This window comes from Taudactylus pleione, unplaced genomic scaffold (assembly GCF_031769625.1).
Source record: "Taudactylus pleione unplaced genomic scaffold, aTauple2 ptg000407l, whole genome shotgun sequence".
In the NCBI taxonomy this organism is placed as follows: domain Eukaryota; kingdom Metazoa; phylum Chordata; class Amphibia; order Anura; family Myobatrachidae; genus Taudactylus; species Taudactylus pleione.
This window is the reverse complement of record NW_028284809.1, coordinates 2,393,910-2,419,924: the sequence shown is the minus strand read 5'-3', so window position 1 is coordinate 2,419,924 and position 26,015 is coordinate 2,393,910. Positions and strand designations below refer to the sequence as shown.

The 26,015-nt window shown below is 43.6% G+C and overlaps 1 protein-coding gene across 1 annotated transcript in view; it reads right to left on the bottom strand.

The window, feature by feature from the left end:
• Positions 1-26,015, bottom strand: part of LOC148506369 (uncharacterized) — a 62,367-nt gene that overhangs the window by 24,314 nt on the left and 12,038 nt on the right. The window contains exons 2-6 of the mRNA XM_088446871.1: positions 21,752-22,051; positions 21,469-21,582; positions 18,236-18,592; positions 17,485-17,796; positions 2,164-2,502 (exon numbers count right to left, since the gene is read on the bottom strand). Coding sequence (XP_088302997.1) covers positions 2,164-2,502; positions 17,485-17,796; positions 18,236-18,592; positions 21,469-21,582; positions 21,752-22,051 — 1,422 coding nt within the window. The remainder of the gene's footprint in view (positions 1-2,163; positions 2,503-17,484; positions 17,797-18,235; positions 18,593-21,468; positions 21,583-21,751; positions 22,052-26,015) is intronic.

The window sequence follows — 26,015 nt, the reverse complement described above, 5'->3', positions numbered from 1 at the left end:
CGCACTGTGCATGTGTCCCGATTTTGTTTGTACAGTTGCAGAACAAGTTTAGATGCACTGTGGCAGGAATGTGAGGGATGTTTCAGGATGGTGATTGGGAGGTAACGGGAGGAGGGGGTAAATATAAGGGACTTCGGAGAATTAAGTATTTGGAAGTATGGGTGCAGGGCGTGCGGTGTGGGCCCCGCACTCCCTGCGCCCGTTATAGATACACCCCTTGGTGTGTCAGTGATAGCGATCTGTGGTGCCTGGTTCAGAGGCGCTCGCAAAAAGCAAGCGCTCGCTCTGAATCAGGGCAGGTGCTGGTTTTTTTAGTTGTGGGCTCTTGGCCGCTCGCATAGCTGTGGGTTACCACCAACAGCTTATGCGAGCGTCCAGGTTATGGTCACGATGGTCAATACCATCGCAACCATCGGGCTTGCGACGAGACCCTTGTGGTAGGGTCTCATTGCTGCAAGCCCCAGTGGACTTCCTGCTCTAACAGAGCAGGAAGTCCACATACTGACATCACGAGTGATGTCAGTAGGGCCGCCCACAAACGGCAGGCGTTCCTGCAGGAATGCCTCCGTTTGCTCAGCAACCCCCCCCCCTGTCCCGCCTTCCAAACGGGGCAGCTGTCGATCAACATCGACAGCCGCCCCATTTGGATGCAAGCGCCGGAGCGAGTGCTTTGTGCGCACGCTCCGGGGCTCGCGCACGCGCAGTGCGCACGCCGCATGTGCACACTGGCATACCATCGACCCGCTTGCGAGCGGGTCTGAATCAGCCCCTGTGTTCCCAGGCGCACAACAACAGAACGTGGTCAGATGGAGACACTGCAATTAGGCATAGGGGTGGTGCAAGTTTGAATGGTGCAATCGCTGGTGGCATATAAGGACGCACCGATCAGTATCATACCTCAAAACATGACCCTCTCCAGGAGGGACACAATGCTCTGGCCCTGGACTTCCCTGGTAAGAGGTGGGGCTGCAGCACAGTTCAAAATTCAAATAGGGGAGTCACACCAACTGTCATCTCACACGCTGCCAACATCACTGGCTGGGACTCACTGGCAGTTGGTGTGACTCCCCTATTTGAACTTTGGACTGTGCTGCAGCTCCGCCTCTGGAGCCTCCACCAATCATAAATTACCAGGGAAGTCCAGGACCAGAGCATTGTGGACCTCATTCAGAGTCGGTCGTTGCGGCTGCACGGTCGTATGGGAAAAGGGGCCGGATATGCAAATGATTCCCTCGCAAGTTGCGTCCCTAAGTTCGGATCGGTAGCTGGCCGACCAAGGGGAGGAAGCGGCCGGAAGACAAAAAAATACGCCCCCTTCTCGTACGCATTACACGTCATCTCCGGGCATATAAGGATTAATCGAGACCATCGAGAACCATCGGAACTGGTCGTAGAGCATAATGGTTGACCATATCCTCTCTTAAGCTCTACGATCATGTCAGTGTACAAACCACCCATGTCACGTGTGCCATGACGCTACTTTGTTAATTATGCACTCCCATAAACCGTATGCACTCCCATAAACCGTATGCACTCCCATAAAACGCCGTTCGCATAATTAGGCACGCCTGCGTTTGGATCTCCACTCCCCCATTTGCAAGCACCTTCCCCTGTTACCACCCACAAACGCCTCCATCTGTCACTCAAACTACCGACCTGGCTGTGTTCAAGGAGAGAGAAATTTCTGATCATAGCAGCAAGTTTGCGCACCTGCATTGCTAACTTTACGCATGCGCAGTTCAGCGAACATCCTTGGCGTACAACCGTGCGGCCGCAACGACCGACTCTGAATGAATGCAGTTTGTTTTAGACGCTGCTGAATGTGACTCAGAATCAGGTCCATCAGTTACTGACATGCAGTCTACAACCGACGCTGACTCAGTATGGTAGATGGGTTGAGAATCCCCTATTGCCCCTGGATGGCACTTACTGTATATAATAAATCAGTATAATATTCAGGATAACTTCCATGCTCTGCTCTTATGCATCCCACTAATCTCATCATAGATGTGGCCATGGACACTCAGGTCCTGCAGTGATATAGCTGGAACTGGAGGCCGGGATCAGTGGGAATAGTCCATGACTCCACTAGGATTAATTGCATTTTACATTGATATCTATCCCCGGTGAAATGTGAACGGTACAAATGATTAGAGCACTCACCCAGGACATTGAGTGTCCCTGTGCCTTTCTCTATAGGTGTCACCAGAGAGGGATGGTCCACCTGACAGATGTATTCTGCCCCCTGGTGGACAGTTACAGTGGGGACGATGGTCAGCGAGGCTGTGTAGCTATACGTGTTATCTGTATCTCTATGTGACTGGATGTTTGCAACATACACAGCATCGGCCTTCTCACATAGCTCCTGGTCTTTCCTCCTCAGCCACGTCACAGTGATAGCATCCGGGAAATACTCCGAGATATTACACTGCAGGGTGACTGGGGCGTTGTGAATGAATCTGGGTGTCTGTATCTCTTCCACTATAGGAATCCATGGGTACTCTGTAATACACCACATGCAGGACGTTACATACATTAATAACATTTTACAGCCAATACATTGTGCTCTATAGACATTTTAAACATGTTTACTTTACTGATAAAATAATTGTAGAGTTGCGCGGACATAAGCTGCTCGATTGAATTCTAGTACCATAAATTATGTTAAAAAAGAGCGCTTGAATATGTACTGTGTATACAGAAATAAATGAAATAAACCACGATTCAAATAAAAATCATAAATAAAACCTCCTATACACACTTGCTGTTTATAGCTCTTTTTATGATGGAGTGGTATGGAGTAGAATGTCTTATAGGTGGTCCGGTGAATGGTAGAATAATTGACCCCCAACAAACATTAACCCTAGTGTATATGTGTGCGCATGTGATAGGGAATATAGAGTGTAAGCTCCACTGGGGCAGGGACTGATGTGAATGGCCAACTATTCTCTGTACAGCGCTGTGGAATATGTGTGCGCTATATAAATAACTGGTAATAAATAAATAAAGTAAATTTGCGATCCTATTGCAGCATCCGTAGACCTGGCCTCGGAATACCATCGGTCAAAATGGTTTGCCAGGCTGCATAAACTGAAGTTTACCTCAGCCTGGCCGATATAACTGGACAGCCGGGTCCAGGAACTCGGCATCCAAAGCAGAGCCTGGACTTGGCACGCCTCCAAAGCAGAAGTGACACGCCCCCGTTTTAGAGAACAGTTCCTGTGTGCGTCCCCCAAACACTGCAGCCTAACCCTAACCCTCACCCCGCAGCCTAACCCTAACCTCCCACCACATCCTAACCCTCACCCCGCAGCCTAACCCTATCCTCCCACCACATCCTAACCCTCACCTCGCAGTCTAACCTTAACCTTCCACCGCAGCCAAATCCAAACCTCCCACCGCAGACTAACTCTAATCCTTCCACGACAGCCTAACCCTAATCCTCCCATCCGCAGCCTAGCCCCAATGTAGACATTTTAACAATGTCAGCATAATAACTGTAAACATTGTGGCATAGGCATTATCAATGTTGACATCATTGTCAACCTTTTGACTACATCCCGTCTCCCATAGCCAGTGGCGTCCCTCCCTGCTGTAACACCCGGTGTGGGGAGGGATGCCTTGTGCGCGGCGAAGTTGCGCACGCTGCCAAAAAGGGGGTGTGGTCTCAGGAAGGGGGCTTTGCCGCCCGAACCCGGTCCCCAGCCCGTTATCTATGGGGTGGGGGGTGCCGGAAGTGCGGGCAGTGCAGGCCGCCTCACTGTGACAGGAGCCGAGTGCTGCACTTAATGCTACAGTGCAGCACCCGGCTCCTGTCACTGAGGGGAAGCCTGCACCTTGATGTCACCCCTCGATCTCTCCAGTGAGATCCCCGGCTTGGCATGACCGGCTTGGCCTGAGAATGCTTTGGCCCTGGAGCCCCGGTAATTTGGGTCCAGTGCTAATTTTAATTATAGGGGGATCCCTACGCAATTTTTTCCCCCTATAATTAAAACCAGGACTGGCCCTTGGCCGGGAGGGTATGCATGTACGATGTATATAGATGTACAACTGTGACTCCCCAGGAAAAATCCCCCAATTTGCACAATCATTACGTTCTGAAGGTACTGGATTTTTATTTGCTTTTAAATACGTTGGCTTCTATGGACATACAGTAACATATTAATACTGATTATTCATTATAAGTACCTGGATGGACAAAGGGATGTAGAAGTTATTGGGGAAGAATTGTATTTTTTTTTTTTACCTCCTCTGAGTTTGTGTAATTTGTCCCCACTAAAGCCCCTCAAAATCAGGAACACTTTCAAAGCAATTAAGGTTTCTCATCCCACAAAACAAAATCCTTCAGCAAAGATTTAATTATGACTGGTGTTTAGTAGGGGTGAGCGGGTTCTTTTCCCGCCTGACTCGGATCTGAAATCGAGGCAAAACGTCATCATCCTGCCTTCCGAGTCTCGCGGGTTTTGGATCCTATATAAGGTACCCGCGTCGGCGCCATTTTCTCACTCGGCTGTGGACAGTGAAGAGGGAGGGTGGGAGTTAGGGCTGTGTAGTGTAGTGTAGTGTAGTGCTGCTGTTGTCCACTACTTCAAAGTCCATAGGGGCTGGCTGTGTTGTGCTGTGCTGCTGTTGTTAATAGGGGCTGTGTCCACTACTTCAAAGTCCATAGGGGCTGGCTGGACTGTGTTGTGCAGTCAGTTCTCCATAGGGGCTGTGTCCACTCCAAAGTCCTGTGCAGTGTCCCAGTCCTAAAGGAGTGCTGTAGTGTTGTCCAGGGGGTGCTCTGTCCATCAGGGGTGCTCCCCCCAAGTGCTAAAAAAATAATATATTTTCTGTGTTTGTGAATTGTGTGCGCAGTAGCCGCACGTGCACCAACAAAGTAGTGCCAAGCGTGCGCCTGTGTCATAAGTAAAGGGCCGGCTGGCTTGACCGTTAAAGGGTGCTGTAACCCCCGAAAGTACACTCCAGTCCAAACCAAAAAAAAATTATTTTCTGTGTTTGTGAATTGTGTGCACAGTAGCCGCACGTGCATCAACAAAGTAGTGCCAAGCGTGCGCCTGTGTCATAAGTAAAGGGCCGGCTGGCTTGACCGTTAAGGGTGCTGTAACCCCCGAAAGTACACTCCAGTCCAAACCAAAAAAAAAATTATTTTCTGTGTTTGTGAATTGTGTGCGCAGTAGCCGCACGTGCATCAACAAAGTAGTGCCAAGCGTGCGCCTGTGTCATAAGTAAAGGGCCGGCTGGCTTGACCGTTAAAGGGTGCTGTAACCCCCGAAAGTACAGTCCAGTCCAAACCAAAAAAAAAATTATTTTCTGTGTTTGTGAATTGTGTGCGCAGTAGCCGCACGTGCATCAACAAAGTAGTGCCAAGCGTGCGCCTGTGTCATAAGTAAAGGGCCGGCTGGCTTGACCGTTAAAGGGTGCTGTAACCCCCGAAAGTACCGTCCAGTCCAAACCAAAAAAAAAATTATTTTCTGTGTTTGTGAATTGTGTGCGCAGTAGCCGCACGTGCATCAACAAAGTAGTGCCAAGCGTGCGCCTGTGTCATAAGTAAAGGGCCGGCTGGCTTGACCGTTAAAGGGTGCTGTAACCCCCAAAGTACACTCCAGTCCAAACCAAAAAAAAAATTATTTTCTGTGTTTGTGAATTGTGTGCGCAGTAGCCGCACGTGCATCAACAAAGTAGTGCCAAGCGTGCGCCTGTGTCATAAGTAAAGGGCCGGCTGGCTTGACCGTTAAAGGGTGCTGTAACCCCCGAAAGTACAGTCCAGTCCAAACCAAAAAAAAAATTATTTTCTGTGTTTGTGAATTGTGTGCGCAGTAGCCGCACGTGCATCAACAAAGTAGTGCCAAGCGTGCGCCTGTGTCATAAGTAAAGGGCCGGCTGGCTTGACCGTTAAAGGGTGCTGTAACCCCCGAAAGTACACTCCAGTCCAAACCAAAAAAAAAATTATTTTCTGTGTTTGTGAATTGTGTGCGCAGTAGCCGCACGTGCATCAACAAAGTAGTGCCAAGCGTGCGCCTGTGTCATAAGTAAAGGGCCGGCTGGCTTGACCGTTAAAGGGTGCTGTAACCCCCAAAGTACACTCCAGTCCAAACCAAAAAAAAAATTATTTTCTGTGTTTGTGAATTGTGTGCGCAGTAGCCGCACGTGCATCAACAAAGTAGTGCCAAGTGTGCGCCTGTGTCATAAGTAAAGGGTCGGCTGGCTTGACCGTTAAAGGGTGCTGTAACCCCCAAAGTACACTCCAGTCCAAACCAAAAAAAAAATTATTTTCTGTGTTTGTGAATTGTGTGCGCAGTAGCCGCACGTGCATCAACAAAGTAGTGCCAAGCGTGCGCCTGTGTCATAAGTAAAGGGCCGGCTGGCTAGACCGTTAAAGGGTGCTGTAACCCCCGAAAGTACACTCCAGTACAAACCAAAAAAAAAAATATTTTCTGTGTTTGTGAATTGTGTGCGCAGTAGCCGCACGTGCATCAACAAAGTAGTGCCAAGCGTGCGCCTGTGTCATAAGTAAAGGGCCGGCTGGCTAGACCGTTAAAGGGTGCTGTAACCCCCGAAAGTACACTCCAGTCCAAACCAAAAAAAAAATTATTTTCTGTGTTTGTGAATTGTGTGCGCAGTAGCCGCACGTGCATCAACAAAGTAGTGCCAAGCGTGCGCCTGTGTCATAAGTAAAGGGCCGGCTGGCTAGACCGTTAAAGGGTGCTGTAACCCCCGAAAGTACACTCCAGTCCAAACCAAAAAAAAAATTATTTTCTGTGTTTGTGAATTGTGTGCGCAGTAGCCGCACGTGCATCAACAAAGTAGTGCCAAGCGTGCGCCTGTGTCATAAGTAAAGGGCAGGCTGGCTTGACCGTTAAAGGGTTCTGTAACCCCCAAAGTACACTCCAAACCAAAAAAATATATATTTTCTGTGTTTGTGACTTGTGTGCACTGTGGCTGCACGTGCATCAACAAAGGAGCAGCGCCAAGCGTGCGCCTGTGTCCCATAAGTAAAGAGCCGGCTGGCTCATTTCTTAAAGGGTGGTGTAACCCACAAAGTGCACTACTCTCCAGCAAAAATAAAAAAATATTTTCTGTGTTTGTGTGCGCTTTAGCCGCACGTATATATATCAATATAACATAAATGGAGGACCAAACTTTCTCCGATAAAAATAAAATAGGGAAAGATCAAGAACCACTTCCTCCTAGTGCTGTTGCTGCTGCTGGGAGTTGTTCATCATCCCAGAGAGGAAGTAGGAACATCACTACTTTTACTAAACAATTGACCCTCCAACAGTCCCTAGCGATGAGGATGAAGTACGACAGCAGTCATCCTGAAGCAAAACGTATAACTGAGGCCTTGACTGCTATGTTGGTGTTAGACGTGCGTCCGGTATCCGACATTAGTGCAGTGGGATTTAGACAATTGATGGAGGTAGTGTGTCCTCGGTTCCAAATCCCGTCTAGATTCCACCTGCATCCTCAAAGCAGCAGCGACAAGCGTGCGTCTGTCTGTTAAAGGGTGGTGACACCCTCAAAGTGTGCTACACAAACAATTAAAATATTGTTCTTTTTTCTGTCTTTGTGAATTGTGTGGGCTGTAGCCGCACCTGCATCCTTAAAGCAGCAGCGACAAGCGTGCGTCTGTCTGTTAAAGGGTGGTGACACCCTCAAAGTGTGCTACACAAACAATAAAAATATTCTTCTTCTTTTTTCTGTCTATGTGAATTGTGTGGGCTGTAGCCGCACCTGCATCCTTAAAGCAGCAGCGACAAGCGTGCGTCTGTCTGTTAAAGGGTGGTGACACCCTCAAAGTGTTCTACACAAACAATTAAAATATTGTTCTTTTTTTTTCGGTCTTTGTGAAATGTGTGGGCTGTAGCCGCACCTGCATCCTTAAAGCAGCAGCGACAAGCGTGCGTCTGTCTGTTAAAGGGTGGTGTAACTCTCAAAGTGCTCCAAAAAATAAAAAACTATTTTTTTAATGTGTTTGTGACTTGTGTGCGATGTAGCCGCACTTGCATCCTCAAAGCAGCAGCGACAAGCGTGCGTCTGTCTGTTAAAGGGTGGTGACACCCTCAAAGTGTGCTACACAAACAATAAAAATATTCTTCTTTTTTCTGTCTTTGTGAATTGTGTGGGCTGTAGCCGCACCTGCATCCTTAAAGCAGCAGCGACAAGCGTGCGTCTGTCTGTTAAAGGGTGGTGACACCCTCAAAGTGTGCTACACAAACAATTAAAATATTGTTCTTTTTTTTTCAGTCTTTGTGAAATGTGTGGGCTGTAGCCGCACCTGCATCCTTAAAGCAGCAGCGACAAGCGTGCGTCTGTCTGTTAAAGGGTGGTGACACCCTCAAAGTGTGCTACACAAACAATAAAAATATTCTTCTTCTTTTTTCTGTCTTTGTGAATTGTGTGGGCTGTAGCCGCACTTGCATCCTCAAAGCAGCAGCGACAAGCGTGCGTCTGTCTGTTAAAGGATTACATCGGTGACAGCATCCAAGTAGGCATGTCAGACAGTCCGTACCTGTACTGGCAGGAAAAAGAAGCAATTTGGAGGTCCCTGTACAAACTGGCTCTATTTTACCTGAGTTGCCCCCCCTCCAGTGTGTACTCCGAAAGAGTGTTTAGTGCAGCCGGGAACCTTGTCAGCGAAAGGCGTAGGAGGTTGCTTCCACAAAATGTGGAGAAGATGATGTTCATAAAATGAATTATCAACTCTTCCAGGGAGACCAGCCTCCAGAACGTACAGAGGGACCTGTGGTTCCAGCAGGGACGAATTAATACTCTGTGAGGATGAGGATGTACACACTGAAGAGGGTGAGGAATCGGTGGATGAGGAGGATGAGGATGACATCTTGCCTCCGTAGAGCCAGTTTGTGCAGGGACAGATAAATTGCCAGCTTGTTTTGTGGGGGCCCAAACGAACCAATCATTTCAGCCACAGTTGTGTGGCAGACCCTGGCGCTGAAATGATTGGTTTGTTAAAGTGTGCATGTCCTGTTTATACAACATAAGGGTGGGTGGGAGGGCCCAAGGACAATTCCATCTTGCACCTCTTTTTTTTCTTTGCATTATGTACAGTTTGGGGCCTAGTTTTTCAATGCCATCCTGTCTGCCACTGCAGTTTCACGCCTAGATGGGTCACGTGTTTGTGCCGCCCACTCGTGTCGCTTAGCATAGTCATCCAGCTACCTCGGTGCAACCTTTTGGACATAAAAACACTATTGTGAGGTGTGAGGTATTCAGAATAGACTGGAAATGAGTGGAAATTAAGGTTATTGAGGTTAATAATAGCATAGGAGCAGAAAAACCTACAAATTCTGTGATTTTAGCTGTTTTTATGCTTTTTTTCAAAAAAATACAGATCCAAAACACAAAATCCAGAACCCAAAACACGGAAGGGTGGTTTTGGCAAAACCAATCCAGATCCAAAACACGAAGAAAGATCCAGATCCAAAACCAAAACACAAAACACGAAAAGTGGCCGGTGCACACCCCTAGTGTTTAGCCACTGTGCCGTGTGTGTAATTACAGTCGCACTAGAAAAACTATATTTCCTCTTAAAAAAGAGAGAAATTGTAAACCCTCATATTCAATATCATAAGGATCAAATAATATAATTGAGGGGTGCTACCACAGACATCTATATAATACTCAAGCACACAAGAAAAAGAATGAAATGTCATAGGTGGTGCACTAGTTATTAAAACGTATCGTTTATTGTTATAAAGTTAATACTCAATATACAAAGAAGACAAGCGAAAATTGGTTAAAAATATATAGATGTGTCACAAAGAAAAAGAAAATAGTGATTAAAAACTGATTGCGGCACTTGTGTCTGTCTCTATTACGTCTCTGAAGAAAACTGATATAATATTTATATTCACACCTGTTTGGTATTATCAAAATTCAGCTAAGTAGTTAAGTGTGTTTATGCAACTGTATAGAAATTAATACAAACTTAAAGATCTCTGTCTGTTTGTGAGATCAGATATTAAAGACCCTATATAGTCTTCTAGGTTTCTGCTTATCTAGCAGACCATGGGTTGACTTACAATAGATATATTTATACAGTTTGTCACAGTATATATTGATCTTTTCATATCCAGTAGTGATAATTTCTCAGGGAGTAGTATTAACAATGTGCTGAGACAATTAAGGTGAATCATATCATATCACTAAAAAGATATTTTAATGACACATGTTTTTCTTTATTTGTTTGTGGAAATATTTTGAAATGATAATTCACAATGATAATAATGCATTAGCAAATTCTCCCACAGCTTGTTAAAATGGGTGTTTCTATCATGGCATGTATGCTGGGGGATATGCAAATAAGTCACTCTATGTATGAGTGACTTTACTGTTCAGGATCAATCATACAGCAATTCAGGTACAGTGATCCCTGCCCTAAATTGGAATCCACATGTACAAACACCGCATATAGATCGAATGTATTAATAGCGACCGTTTGGGCACATAAATTTCTGCCCTAAAACGGAATGCACATGCACAAACAACACATATAAATCGTATTTTCTATATTAGGACATGAGGTCAGATCACACGTGCCGCTACCGACGCGGCGTTTCGCTACACTGGCTTTGTCAAGGCAAGCCGAATCCCACATCGGGGTGTCCTAATATACCCAGATGTATAGTCCTCAACCTATCCGGAGATGTCCTCAATTCGATCAAAAGATCAATATATACTGTGACAAACTGTATAAATATATCTATTGTAAGTCAACCCATGGTCTGCTAGATAAGCAGAAACCTAGAAGACTATATAGGGTCTTTAATATCTGATCTCACAAACAGACAGAGATCTTTAAGTTTGTATTAATTTCTATACAGTTGCATAAACACACTTAACTACTTAGCTGAATTTTGATAATACCAAACAGGTGTGAATATAAATATTATATCACTTTTTTTCAGAGACGTAATAGAGACAGACACAAGTGCCGCAATCAGTTTTTAATCACTATTTTCTTTTTCTTTGTGACACATCTATATATTTTTAACCAATTTTCGCTTGTCTTCTTTGTATATTGAGTATTAACTTTATAACAATAAACGTTACGTTTTAATAACTAGTGCACCACCTATGACATTTCATTCTTTTTCTTGTGTGCTTGAGTATTATATAGATGTCTGTGGTAGCACCCCTCAATTATATTATTTGATCCTTATGATATAGAATATGAGGGTTTACAATTTCTCTCTTTTTTAAGAGGAAATATCGTTTTTCTAGTGCGACTGTAATTACACAATTGGTCATATTTTGGTGAGTTCGCTCACTTCATTTCCTTTCAGTGTGCACAGACGTATAACACGATTGGGATTTATTTGAAATTACGTTATAAGATATAAACAGTGTAAGTAGAATCTAACTAGAATTTGTCCAAAAAACAGTACCTGAGATGTCGAACCCGAACATTCTGGATACAACCACATTGAATTTTAGTCTGAGCAGAGAACTAAATGATAGACAAACAAGACTCAAAAATTGTATGGATACCATGTTTGATAATGAGGTAACTAACCCACATACTATTCATAGTGACTGGATGAATGATCTATTCCAATTGAAACAATTACTAATCAAACAAACCAAAACATTTTGGAACAAGGTTACCTTTGAAAATTACATCAAACAGTCAATTACACCTAGAGGTCTTAGACCAAAAGTGTTTCCATCTTTTGAATTAGCAACAGATACCTTAAAAGTGGAGTGGGAAAAGATTCTTACAACGTGCTCACTAAGTCTGATCTCAGTATTGATAAAACATGATGAATTATTACTAAACAAATATTCACAAGAAATTTCCACTTTGGGGAATAAATTGAAGAATTTTGAAGGCTTAGAGAAATGTAAAAAAACATATGATAAGTACAAGTGTGAGGTGGAAGAAATAGAGAAAGAGATTATCAGTAGAAAGAGGGGAAAGTTGCAAAGAGATAAGAACGATTTTGCATCTAATAAGGTATATAGGTGGAATCATGTAAACAAAAAAACACCAGATGTTTGTTTGAATTATACCACCTCTGACATAGATTCATCTGATAATGAGATCACAAGGGAGTTGACACCACTCTACAAACAACAGAGGGATTTTTTAGGGTCAACTCCCAGAACAAGCAGGGACAATACAGGACAATCTTTAAGAGGATTAGAAGGGGAAAGAAGAGGAAAGCGAAATTACAGGGATTGGAGGGAAGAACCCAGAGATCACCGACGATACAGGAAATAAAAGAGATGGATACTTTGAAGATTATCAATCTGACTGAAACAATGGTAACACCATCACAAATAGAAGTGCTTAATAAGGGACTTTCTTTTTCACCTACACAGTCTTTTGATAGGTTTGAATATGAGAAAGATAGCAACCTTTTTGCAAGAAAATTACTTTTAAAGAAATTCTTTAAGAATAGAAGGGGATGTGATGAGACAACACCCATTCCTATGGCTCTCTCACGAGATGATTTAATAGCTGTCTCGATTTTGGAAGAATTAGGAGAGATACAACCATCATTAGAACAGATTGACACACAAATTCTGGATAATCCTATTGGAATCAGAACAACTCCATTAAAAAAGAAATCTACCTTTTGTCCTTATACATCAATATGTCCCCAAGTCAAAGTCTTTGTAGATTTAGTAAGCAAAGAATTGAATAATTTGGAGAAGAGGAAAAGAATCATGGAGAATGATCATAATTTAAAAAGAGAAGAAAGAAGAGCACTAAGAGAAATGCAAACATGGGAAGATACGGTAATTAAACCTTCCGATAAAGGGGGTAATGTGGTTCTATGGTCCTGAGAACAATCTGTGAAAGAACTAAATCGACAATTGGAAGATGACTCATGCTACAAACATTTAACATTTAATCCCACCAATGTCTTCTTAGAACTATACAATAAAATCATTCTCAGAGCTAAGAATGATGGTATCATAACTAAAAGAGATTATGAGCTTCTCAAAACAGAATATCCTAAGATACCCACTTTGTATCTATTACCCAAGATTCATAAAAATGAAAGTAACCCACCCGGGAGACCAATAGTCTCTGGGATGGGTAGTCTTACTGAGAATGCCAGCAAGTTCTTGGATTCCCATTTAAGGAATTACGTCTTGGGTTTACCATCCTTTACTCGAGATACATCGGATGTATTGAACAAAATCCAGGATGTTATCCTTGATGATGACACATGGCTGATAACTTGTGATGTGGAAAGCCTTTACACGAGTATCAGCCATGACCATGGGATTAAGGCAGTGCAGTAGTTTCTAAATATGGATCGAAATACGGACTTCAACGAATTTTTTGATTACACTGCTACGATTCGTACTCACTAAGAACTATTTTGTATGTAACGGCAACTTCTACCTGCAGGTAAGAGGTACTGCAATGGGGACCACTTGTGCCCCCACATATGCAAACCTCTACCTGGGGTGGTGGGAGAGGGAGTACGTGTTTAATGAGGAAAATGATACCTATACTAAACATATCATTTTGTGGCTCAGATATATTGACGATCTTTTAATAATTTGGGAGGGAGAGATAAAACAATTTGAAGAATTTCTAATGAAATTAAATATGAACAACATGAATCTAAAATTGACATACGAAACATGTCAAAAAAACATCAATTTTTTAGATGTCTCCCTCACTATCGAAAAAGATGGACATATATCATCGGATTTATTCCGTAAGAAGACATCTACCAACAGCATTTTACACAACAAAAGTTCTAATTTTCCCCCAGTTCTGAGAGATCTACCTAAAGGTGAGTTTCTTCGGATGAAACGTAATTGCTCAAAGAATCACACATTTCAAGAAAGATCAGTACAACTAAGTGATAGATTGAGATCTCGAGGATATAGTAATAGGACCATTAAAAAAGCTCGTGAAGAATCTACCAAATATACTAGAGATCAGTTATTAATACCCAAAATTAAAGAGAAGGAAGCAGAAGGTGTGAGATTTGTTGGAACCTTTTGTTATGAGTGGAAACAGATCCAGGAAATTTTACAGAAACATCTGAATGTACTTCAGACGGATCAAGATCTTATGGAAATCCTTGGGGACAGGATCCAAATGAGTTGGAGATGCTCCAAAAGTTTGAAGGATATCTTGGTTCAGAGCCATTTTGAAACATCTAAAAAGCCCTTATATTTTAGTAAAGGCTCCAGAAAATGTGGAACCTGCAAAGCCTGCTGGACGATGGCCACTACTGAAACCTACAGGGATAGATTTAATAAAATCTGGCAAATAAAAGAACATATAAACTGTAATACTTCGGCAGTTGTTTACAAATTGAAATGCCCCTGTGAGAAACGGTATATTGGTAAGACCACGCGACCTCTTAAAAGAAGGATTCTTGAGCATGTGGGCAATATAAAAAATGCCAAACGTGACCAACTTCTCTTTACACCTTTAACACCAGTAGCCAGGCCTTTCTTGAGATTTCATGAAGGGAACCCAATAGGCCTAAGAGCATATGGAATGAGGAGAGTAAGAACCAATATTAGAGGGGGAGACATTGACTGTGAACTCCTCAAACAAGAGACGAGACTTATCTTTCTCATGGATACCTTAACTCCCAGAGGTCTAAATGAAGAAAATAACTACACAGCCTTTTTGAAATAATGAATCAAATAAGAGACTAATGTTTCTCTTTTAGATGTAACAACTATCTTTATATCTTTCTTTTCCCCATACAGCCTCTTTGAAACAATGAACTTGTAGGGAATGAAATAAGAGACAAATGTCTTTCTTTCGAATGTAACTATTACTTTCACATCTTTCTTTACCCTATCTCACATGATACTAAATATGATTAATTTATCCTATGATCTAGTATCTATATGGAAAAAGAATCATCATCTCACTAGATAATCAGTGATTTATCCTGTATATAGGATTTGGAATTTATATGAATATCATAAACAATCAGGCTATCTCATTATCAAATTAGTGGATCCATTTTTGTATATATACATCTCCATAGGTCACCATGTTTGAGAAATGTTACAGCTTTTTATATATATATATATATACACAATTTTTGATTATTCATTTACTTATTTATTATATACATGGATTAAGGTCACCCCCCCTTTTTGTTTTTTTTCATATTGTATAATGTAGAATTTTACATTTTATAAATTTTTTGCTTCACATACCTTTCACTCAATTATCAATTGCACTTAATAGAGATTTTTTTGAATATATATAGTCGTCTTTTCTATGACAATTATGACTAATTATTTAGTAATTAATAAGGATAAGGGTTATTGTTTTTGTTTGTTTTTTTGTTTTTTGGTATTTTTATGTATTTTTCACTTTAGATTGGTTTGAGTTTATACTGATTTTTCTTTCTTTGTCATTGCACTTACCTGAGACCTAGGTCTCCCTAACACATTGGATAGTCACTCTCCTTTCTTCACCATAATTATTTATTCTATGTACTCACGTTCATGTTCATCAATTCATAATACACCTTTCATTCACATTTATATTACATTTTATGCATATATGTAGGGTTGCATAGATATAGGATTGGCTATTGTTTGGAGGTGAACATTCAATTTTCTTTTATGTTGTGCAAATAATTTTATTAAATATGGAATTTACACAATAATCCATATATATATGATTTATAATCTTATGAATATGATTATTGAATGACTTATTCTTATCATTTAGTTATATATTACTGTATTGTTATTCCATTCAATATTGGGATCTATGGATATAGTGGATAGTCTTTTGACATCGACATTCCAATAATTATGATAACTGATTGTCGATTATCATCTTTTTTTTATTTTTAACTCTTATAATAATCTGATAATTGGATAATACACTGATGTATGGATAGAATGGATTACTTCTCTCTTTCCTTTTTTTATATCAACATTTAAGTAATTATTGTATGAATCATTGAAGTCTTTAATGCATATTATACTAGAATCTATGGCTCATATAGCCATTGCTCTAGCCTTAAGGAGTCCATATACTTGATATAATATGAAGATCATGTGATCAGTATTAATAAATCTGAAATTTATATTGATACTTATTAAGGAATTGAAGAAGGGGAGAACGGAAGTCCTAGTATCAGCTTCAATACGATAAATGCAAAATCCATAAAACATAGATAGCACAACACTTTTTAGAATAATAAAAAATACGCGGATAGGCAATCTATTGATTGAGTCTTATCCAGATCCATGTATTCTAGACTCGATTAAGGTATCCTGAATACACACTATGTATAACTAACCATAGTCGTTAGTTGAATGGTGGTGGGCGGTGCCGCTATGACGCGGTTTAGCGCGATTGGCCACACGAATTGAGGACATCTCCGGATAGGTTGAGGACTATACATCCGGGTATATTAGGACACCCCGATGTGGGATTCGGCTTGCCTTGACAAAGCCAGTGTAGCGAAACGCCGCGTCGGTAGCGGCACGTGTGATCTGACCTCATGTCCTAATATAGAAAATACGATTTATATGTGTTGTTTGTGCATGTGCATTCCATTTTAGGGCAGAAATTTATGTGCCCAAACGGTCGCTATTAATACATTCGATCTATATGCGGTGTTTGTGCATGTGGATTCCAATTTAGGGCAGGGATCACTGTACCTGAATTGCTGTATGATTGATCCTGAACAGTAAAGTCACTCATACATAGAGTGACTTATTTGCATATCCCCCAGCATACATGCCATGATAGAAGCACCCATTTTAACAAGCTGTGGGAGAATTTGCTAATGCATTATCATCATTGTGAATTATCATTTCAAAATATTTCCACAAACAAATAAAGAAAAACATGTGTCATTAAAATATCTTTTTAGTGATATGATATGATTCACCTTAATTGTCTCAGCACATTGTTAATACTACTCCCTGAGAAATTATCACTACTGGATATGAAAAGATCAATATATACTGTGAGAAACTGTATAAATATATCTATTGTAAGTCAACCCATGGTCTGCTAGATAAGCAGAAACCTAGAAGACTATATAGGGTCTTTAATATCTGATCTCACAAACAGACAGAGATCTTTAAGTTTGTATTAATTTCTATACAGTTGCATAAACACACTTAACTACTTAGCTGAATTTTGATAATACCAAACAGGTGTGAATATAAATATTATATCAGTTTTTTTCAGAGACGTAATAGAGACAGACACATGTGCCGCAATCAGTTTTTAATCACTATTTTCTTTTTCTTTGTGACACATCTATATATTTTTAACCAATTTTCGCTTGTCTTCTTTGTATATTGAGTATTAACTTTATAACAATAAACGTTACGTTTTAATAACTAGTGCACCACCTATGACATTTCATTCTTTTTCTTGTGTGCCACTGTGCCATGTGCCAGCTCTATATTCTGTGCTGCAGTGATCCCTTCCATTGTTAGGTAACATACACACATACAGAACCCCATACTGTATCCTCCTCTCACCTTTGTCCCTGACTGACAGCTCTTTGTATCCAGGTGTGCCCAGTGATTCATGCTCCCAGGTGGCGAGTACTATGAATCTGGGATCCCTGAGGAGAGCCTCGGGAATTCGCACCTCACTAGAGACATTAGAGGTCCCATCAGGATTATCTGTAAGTGACTCAGAGGGTAAAATCCTTTCTTGAGACTCCCCAATACCACACGTCCAGCTGATCCCGATTTTCCTGGGATAGAATTTCTCCAGGCACAGAATGTACTTCATCTCTCCAGGGACAAACACACTCCGGGACACCGGCTGTAACAGTTGTGGTTTTCCTGAAAAAGTGTAAAACAGTGTAAGATCAGAAAAAAAGTCGCTGATAGCAGCATCATGGAGCTGTACACTGGGGAAAATAACGTGAAAATGGACAGACAAATGTTTTAAGCTAGCGCCGGTTCCGAATAGGGGAAGTCTAATTATGGCCACGCAAGACATTACAGAAACTTCAAAGCCTAAAACAAACATTATCCTGTGCCCTGATCCTGAAGGGTCTGTTAGTAAATGTGGAAATCCCAAACTTCTTTAGTGTTGGAGAAATGCAAGAAGATAGGGAAGCACTGGTGGTATTTGGGGCTTCATAGAGGAGGGAAATCATTTTTAATGGCTTCCGATACTGTTACACTCTGCTAATATTTTAGGAAAATGATTCTTACTAGATAAAACACTGAAGGACTGGAGAGTATTAGCAGACAGAGTAATGATGATAAATCTTACCATAAATAGCTTTACAGCGAAATGTCTTCTCTTCGCTCTTCTGACCAGCGATAAACCTACAAATTAGAGCCACATCTTTGTGAGTCTCTATATACGGTATAAACCTCAGGGAAGAGGAGTACTGAAGCCCCTCTTTCTGGGATATGATTACATAGGATGTCTCCAGGAGCTTCTCCTCCTCTCCTGCGTCTACTGGCTGAGACTGTGGGATTTCACGGACCTGCCCTGCTCTCTTCTCCAGCCATGTCACACGTATGTCCCCTGTGCAGTCGGTAGCCGTACAGCACAGGGTGGCTTCCTCTCCATGGAGCAGCTGAGATGGACCATCAATGTCCTTTACCATGAACGCCTCTGTAACTGATGAAATGATTAGTAACACGCTCAGTCAGTGACTCCAATAACAGCCAATAAAATACAGATGTGTCCTCGGTTATTTTAATATTCCTATTGACATTCCCACAGAATCCTCTGCTGCTAAACTCCTTACCCTCACCTCTTCCTTTGGTCTCGCCCAATGGACCTCTTCACCCTCCCATGTGAGTGGGCACTCACTTGACCTGGTCTTTACTCACCGTTGTGATACCTCTGACTACTCCAATTCCCCATTCCGCCTCTCTGACCATCACCTTCTCTCTTTTAACTTATCCCTCTCTCCTTCCCCTCCTTTACCTCCATCATATCACATCAGTCCCTCAGCACTCCTACCCCTCCCTTCCCTGACCACCCCTCCCCTTCTGTCTCACCAACTCTGACATCCTTCTCCCCTGTTTCTGGAGAGGAAGTCATGGCCCTCATCCGGTCCTCCCCTCCTTCCACCTCCCCCCTTGACCCTATCCCTTCCCATCTCCTCTGTTACCTGTCTCCCTCTGCCTGTTCCCATCTCGCCCATCTCCTCAATCTCTCCCTATCATCTCACTGTCCCTTCTGCATTCAAACATGCCCTTGTCTCCCCCATTCTTAAAAAACCTGGATCCTAACATACTCTCCAACTACAGACCCATCTCTCTCCTCCCTTTTGCTTCCAAACTCCTTGAGCATATTGTTTACAACCGCCTTACCACCTTTCTTTCTTCCCACTCCCTCTTTGACTCATTTCAATCTGGCTTCCGTTCTCTCCACTCCACTGAAACTGCCCTCACGAAAGTCAACAATGACCTCCTTGCTGCCAAATCCAAGGGCCACTACTCTCTTCTCATTCTCCTTGACCTCTCTGCTGCATTTGACACTGTAGACCACCCTCTCCTCCTGCAAATCCTTTACTCTCTCGGTTTACATGGCACTGCCCTCTCCTGGCTGTCCTCCTACCTCTCTGATTGTTCCTTCTCTGTCTCCTCTAAGGACTCCTCTTCCCCTCCCCTTCCACTAACAGTAGGAGTTCCCCAAGGTTCTGTTCTTGGACCCCTCCTTTTCTCCCTATATACGTCCTCTCTAGGTGAGCTCATTAACTCTTTTGACCTCCAATATCATCTCTATGCTGATGATACTCAAATTTACCTTTCCACCCCTGACCTCTTCCCCTTGCTTCTTACCCGTATCTCCAATTGTCTCTCTGCTATCTCTTCATGGATGTCCCAGCGCTTTCTTAAACTTAACATGTCTAAGACTGAGCTGATCATCTTCCCAACCTCTTCCATTACCTCACTTCCCACAATTTCTTTATCTATTGATGGCACAACTATCTCCTCTATCCCCAAAGTGCGCTGTCTTGGAGTTATTCTAGACTCCTCCCTCTCCTTTAAACCACACATTCAGCACCTCTCGCAGTCCTGCCGCTTCCACCTAAAAAATATTTCCAAGATTAGACCCTTCCTCACCCAGGATGCCACTAAAACCCTCATCCACTCACTGGTCATCTCCAGATTGGACTACTGTAACCTTCTCCTAGCTGGCCTCCCAGTCTCCCACCTCTCTCCACTACAATCGGTCCTCAATGCTGCTGCTCGGCTCATCTTCCTCTCCAGACATTCTACATCTGCTTCCCCTCTCCTTCAAGCCCTACACTGGCTCCCCTTCCCCTTCAGATGCCAATTCAAGGTTCTTACACTCGCCTACAAAGCCCTCACTAAATCCTCTCCCGCATACATTTCTGACCTTCTCTCCCTTCACACTCCCGCCCGTCCACTTCGCTCAACAAATGCATGCCGCCTCTCTTGCCACCTGATTACTTCCTCCCACTCCCACCTCCAAGATTTTGCCCGTGCTGCTCCCTACCTTTGGAATGCTCTCCCTCTCCCTATCAGACTCTCCACCTCACTGCATATCTTCAAATGGGCTCTCAAGACACACTACTTTATCAAGGCCTTCCTGTTCTCATCCTAACCCACCTCATGCTCTTTCCTCTCTATCTTCCCCTTCTGTGTCACGCCTGTCTGTCTGCCCCTTTCCTTTAGAATGTAAGCTCTCACGAGCAGGGACCTCTTCCCTCATGTGCTTCTCCTTACACTTTCTTCTACTCCTTACTCCTCATTAAAGGCACCTAACATGTGACTGCCAACTCCCGGCTGCTTATTGTGAGTGTTTTAATCACTATTGCAGCAATGTATATAATGTCCTTGACTGTACTGTAAGTTATTTGTTTGTTTTTTGTTTTTTTGTTCACTTATTAGTTTTATGTACTATGTAAGGCGCTGCGGAACACATGTGGCGCCATATAAATAAAGGATAATAATAATAATACATCTAGACTCCCTGCGCATTAAGCAGCCATTCCAGTCGCGCCATGCCGTGGTGTGACTTGGTAGGACAGAACGTATATTTGTGCTACTTTTTCCCTTCAAATGCGTCTTATTCGTACAGCGAGGACGCACAAGCAGTTTCTGCTGATTAAAATGATATGCGGCATGCCTATATCCTGTGTATGACTTCGGGTGCATCTTCATGCGAAATGCTACGTTACAGTGTCACAGCCGCTGGCACTGTAACGCAGCGTTTCGCATGCAGATACAACCGCAGTCGCACACAGAATATAGGCATGTTGCATGTCATTTTAATCAGCAGAAACTGCTTGTGCGTCCTGTTTGCATCACTGTGCGAATAAGACGCATTTGACGGGAAAAAGTCGCACATAAAGACATTCTGTGCTACCGAGCCACACCGAGCTACCGCATTATGTGTAGCGCGACTTGTAGCGAACAGGGGATAGATGTATGTGGACACATCTATATGCTTCAAAGTCACAATTTTTACTTAATTCTACTTTTTTGTCTAACATGATCTAACGATCAGGGTATTACCATTTCTCCTGTCCTTCCGTTGTTTCCACCAAAAGAAGATGCCAAACATCACTGCAGATATCAACAGTATCCCAATGACACAACCCACAATAGTGCCCGTATGAGACATATCATCTGCAGGAAATAAATAAGACAACGGTGCATGTGAGCAGAGGGAGAGGTTCTCCTACACATCCCAGCATCTTCTCCTATAGCTTCTTATCACACAGGGTTCCACCGCTGCAATCAGCCCAAAATGATACAACACACACACTGAGCACCAGGAGCGGATAACACTTCCTACCCTTATAGACCAGCTGGAAGTTCTCCTGAAGAGGCTCCTGGAGAGAGGCATGCTGGATCCTGCAGGAGATGGTTCTATTCCGGTGCTCATCGGTCGGTGTAATTATCATTGTGCTATTTACCCAGTAGGTGCCGTCTCTGTCCAGTTGCGGTTTACCCATCATTTGATTTTTTGGCACCTCCTTATCTACGTGCCAATGGATGGCAATGTCTGGAGGAAAGAATCCAGTGACCTTACAGTACAGGGTGTTCTCCCTATTTATCTGGACAGCCTTGTTTGGTATCTGTATAACTGGTGTAGCTATAAGGAGAATAAATACAATTGGTTAGTCTGCACCCCATTAGAGAAAGCACGGTCAGGGCCCCTTTTAAAAATACTGTATATAGTAGATACTGCTAGTGGATGCATGATAATGTACCAGATTAATAACAGCAATAGTTTGTAGAAAATACACCATAGTCCTGTGCAGGATAATGTAACATATGTATAATGCATAATTCAAGTGAACAGTCTGGAACCTGATCCTTAGAGGAGGGGGTGGGCCCTCAGACAGTTGCACCCACCGGGGGATTCCCCTGTACCCCTATGGGCCAGTCCGACCCTGAACCAATCGTATCTACAAATACCCCTAGGGGCCAGTCCAACCCTGAATCGAACCGTATCTACGAATGATATGTTACTTGCAGATTTCACAGTTCTGGAATATTATCACCTCTAAAGATGAAGTAGATGAGACTCTTATAGCGATCTGATCCCCAGGTTACAGCACATTCTGAGCCTGATGCAGAGTTGGACACAGGGTGGAAATGTAGATGTATCCCAAGGATAGCTGCATGCGCCATAGAATGAATTCACCAACTGTGCATGTGCCGGACCACGTGTGCACACAAGGATGGAGATTGCAAGTGCAGACGGAATGATCTGTCCTATCACTCTTTCCTTGAAAATGGCGATTCTGGGAGACAAAAGGCTTGGCAACCATGCAATCTGATCTGTCTCATGGGAGTGTAGTGGGAGTGTTTTGGGCATGTAGGCCAAATTATGTGCTCATTTGTGTCATGTGGATGGAGATGGAACGCCTGTATCTGCAGATCTTTTCCAGCCAGCATGGAATGGGTGGAAGTGGCAATACTATGGCTGCGACCGAGGAACGACTATACTATGGCTGCGACCTTCTGCTCCACGGGAGGTTTTTTTCCTCCCTGAGCTCGCCTTAGGACTCCTGCGTTACGGTTTGGCAGGTGTACCGCCCCAGTCAGAATCTCTCCGCCATTTTAGGATTCCAAAATGAGGCAAAATGTCATCTTCCCAGTTCCACAGTGATTCAGGCACCATTTCACACAGGACATCCAGAGAGAGCTGTGTGACAGTGCCAGGTCTGAATTAAGGCTTGTGGGGGCCCCCATCAAGGCACATGGAGCCTACCTCCCCCCAAGACACACTGAGCCTCCTCCCCTCTCCCTTCCACCAAGCCGCACAGCGTGCCTACTTCCTCTATTTCTGCCCCTGATTAATAATTCTCACCTCGCTCACGATTCTGGCAGAGCTGCTCCCTAGTCACCTCTGATGTGTCACGTGACGCCGGGCCCAATGACGGGACTTGTGAGCCGCTCTGCGCTGTATGCAGCAACACTAACTGTGCTGCTGCATACAGTACAACCACACAGCCGTGGCAGCAGAGCCCCCATCTGAGAACAGATGCCACTGGACACCTGTTCTCGGCAGGGTCACACCAACCCCGTGAGGGGGCCCCTCTGTGTGTGGGGGTCCTGGGGCAATTGTCCATCCCCCCCCCTTAATCCAGCCCTGGACAGTGCTGAGCTCAGCTGACCAAGGCTATTTCACACAGGACCGCCAGATAGAGCTGTGTGACAGTTCTGAGCTCAGCTGACATAGGCTATTTCACACAAGACCGCCAGAGAGAGCTGTGTGACAGTGCTGAGCTCAGCTGACATAGGCTATTTCACACAGGACCGCCAGAGAGAGCTGTATGACAGTGCTGAGCTCAGCTGACCTATTACACACAGGACCACCAGAGAGAGCTGTGTGACAGTGCTGAGCTCAGCTGACCTATTACACACAGGACCACCAGAGAGAGCTATGTGACAGTGCTGAGCTCAGCTGACCCATTTCCCACAGGACCACCAGAGAGAGCTGTGTGACAGTGCTGAGCTCAGCTGACCTATTACACACAGGACCACCAGAGAGAGCTGTATGACAGTGCTGAGCTCAGCTGACCTATTACACACAGGACCACCAGAGAGAGCTGTATGACAGTGCTGAGCTCAGCTGACATAGGCTATTTCACACAGGACCGCCAGAGAGAGCTGTGTGACAGTGCTGAGCTCAGCTGACCTATTACACACAGGACCACCAGAGAGAGCTGTATGACAGTGCTGAGCTCAGCTGACCTATTACACACAGGACCACCAGAGAGAGCTATGTGACAGTGCTGAGCTCAGCTGACATAGGCTATTTCACACAGGACCGCCGGAGAGAGCTGTGTGACGGTGCTGAGCTCAGCACAGGACACAGGACCACCAGAGAGAGCTGTATGACAGTGCTGAGCTCAGCTGACCTAGTTCACACAGGACCGCCAGAGAGAGCTATGTGACAGTGCTGAGCTCAGCTGAAATAGGCTATTTCACACAGGACCGCCGGAGAGAGCTGTGTGATAGTGCTGAGCTCAGCTGACCTATTTCACACAGGACCACCAGAGAGAGCTGTATGACAGTGCTGAGCTCAGCTGACCTATTTCACACAGGACCGCCAGATAGAGCTGTATGACAGTGCTGAGCTCAGCTGACCTATTTCACACAGGACTGCCAGATAGAGCTGTATGACAGTGCTGAGCTCAGCTGACCTATTACACACAGGACCACCAGAGAGAGCTGTGTGACAGTGCTGAGCTCAACTGACCTATTTCCCACAGGACCGCCAGATAGAGCTGTATGACAGTGCTGAGCTCAGCTGACCTATTACACACAGGACCACCAGAGAGAGCTGTATGACAGTGCTGAGCTCAGCTGACCTATTTCACACAGGACCGCCAGAGAGAGCTGTATGACAGTGCTGAGCTCAGCTGACATAGGCTATTTCACACAGGACCACCAGATAGAGCTGTGTGACAGTGCTGAGCTCAGCTGACATAGGCTATTTCACACAGGACCACCAGAGAGAGCTGTGTGACAGTGCTGAGCTCAGCTGGCGTATTTCACACAGGACTGCCAGAAAGAGCTGTATGACAGTGCTGAGCTCAGCTGGCGTATTTCACACAGGACTGCCAGAAAGAGCTGTATGACAGTGCTGAGCTGACCTCATTAAGTTCAGTTGAGACTTGAGATCTATATTTAGAGGTTAAAAATATATAAAATCACTCTGCTTATGGTGTGTGTAAATACAAACACACACACCTACACAGCCTTCCTCCTAAGACTTTATATCTGCAGCAGGGATATTACATTAGTGTAAATTTGACACCAGTGTGCAGTGCCAGATAAAGGTCCACATGGGCCTGGAGCTGACATTTATGAAGGGCCTATTGTGTGATGCCATAGGGGGTGTAAACGGCGCCACAGGTTTCTGACTAGAGATGTGGGAGGTGTGACCAGTGTTGTGGGTGTGTTGTCTGCACAGGGGGCATATTAATAGTGTAATGTGAGAGTTTTGGCACAAAGGGAAATACCCCTTGTTAACGTGACCATAATATGACAAAATAAGTAAATTAGCACTTAGTGATGATGTAAATGTGAAACCCTTTAATAAAGAGCATAAGGGTCATGATGTCATGAATGTGACAGCTCTCTATATAAAAAAAAGTTACCTTACCTAATTAATAGCTATACTGAGAATCTATTCGATCACAATAATGAAAACTAAAAAAAAAGAGTCACAAATCTAAAAAAAAATGTAGAACAGGCACTCACCCAAAAGAAATTAAGAAAAAAAATTAAGGCGCTGGAGACAATTCTGATTGTAATGTAAAGAGAGCAAAAAATAGATGGCACTCTAAACATATATTGTTTATTGCAAATGTTCCAATGTGCAAGTCCGCAACTGTTCAGATGCAAATGGCCCTTTCTCAAGCTGTTCCTTGAAAAACTGTAACAAACTGGACTTTTAAAGACCAAGGGCTCGATTCAGACCCACTCGCTCTCAGCGTATTCAAATTAGGCTAAGTGACGGCATGGCAGGCGATCACACGGCAAGGCATAAGCACGCCCACTATACTGGCGTGTGATCGATTTGTGTATGCAGACGCCCA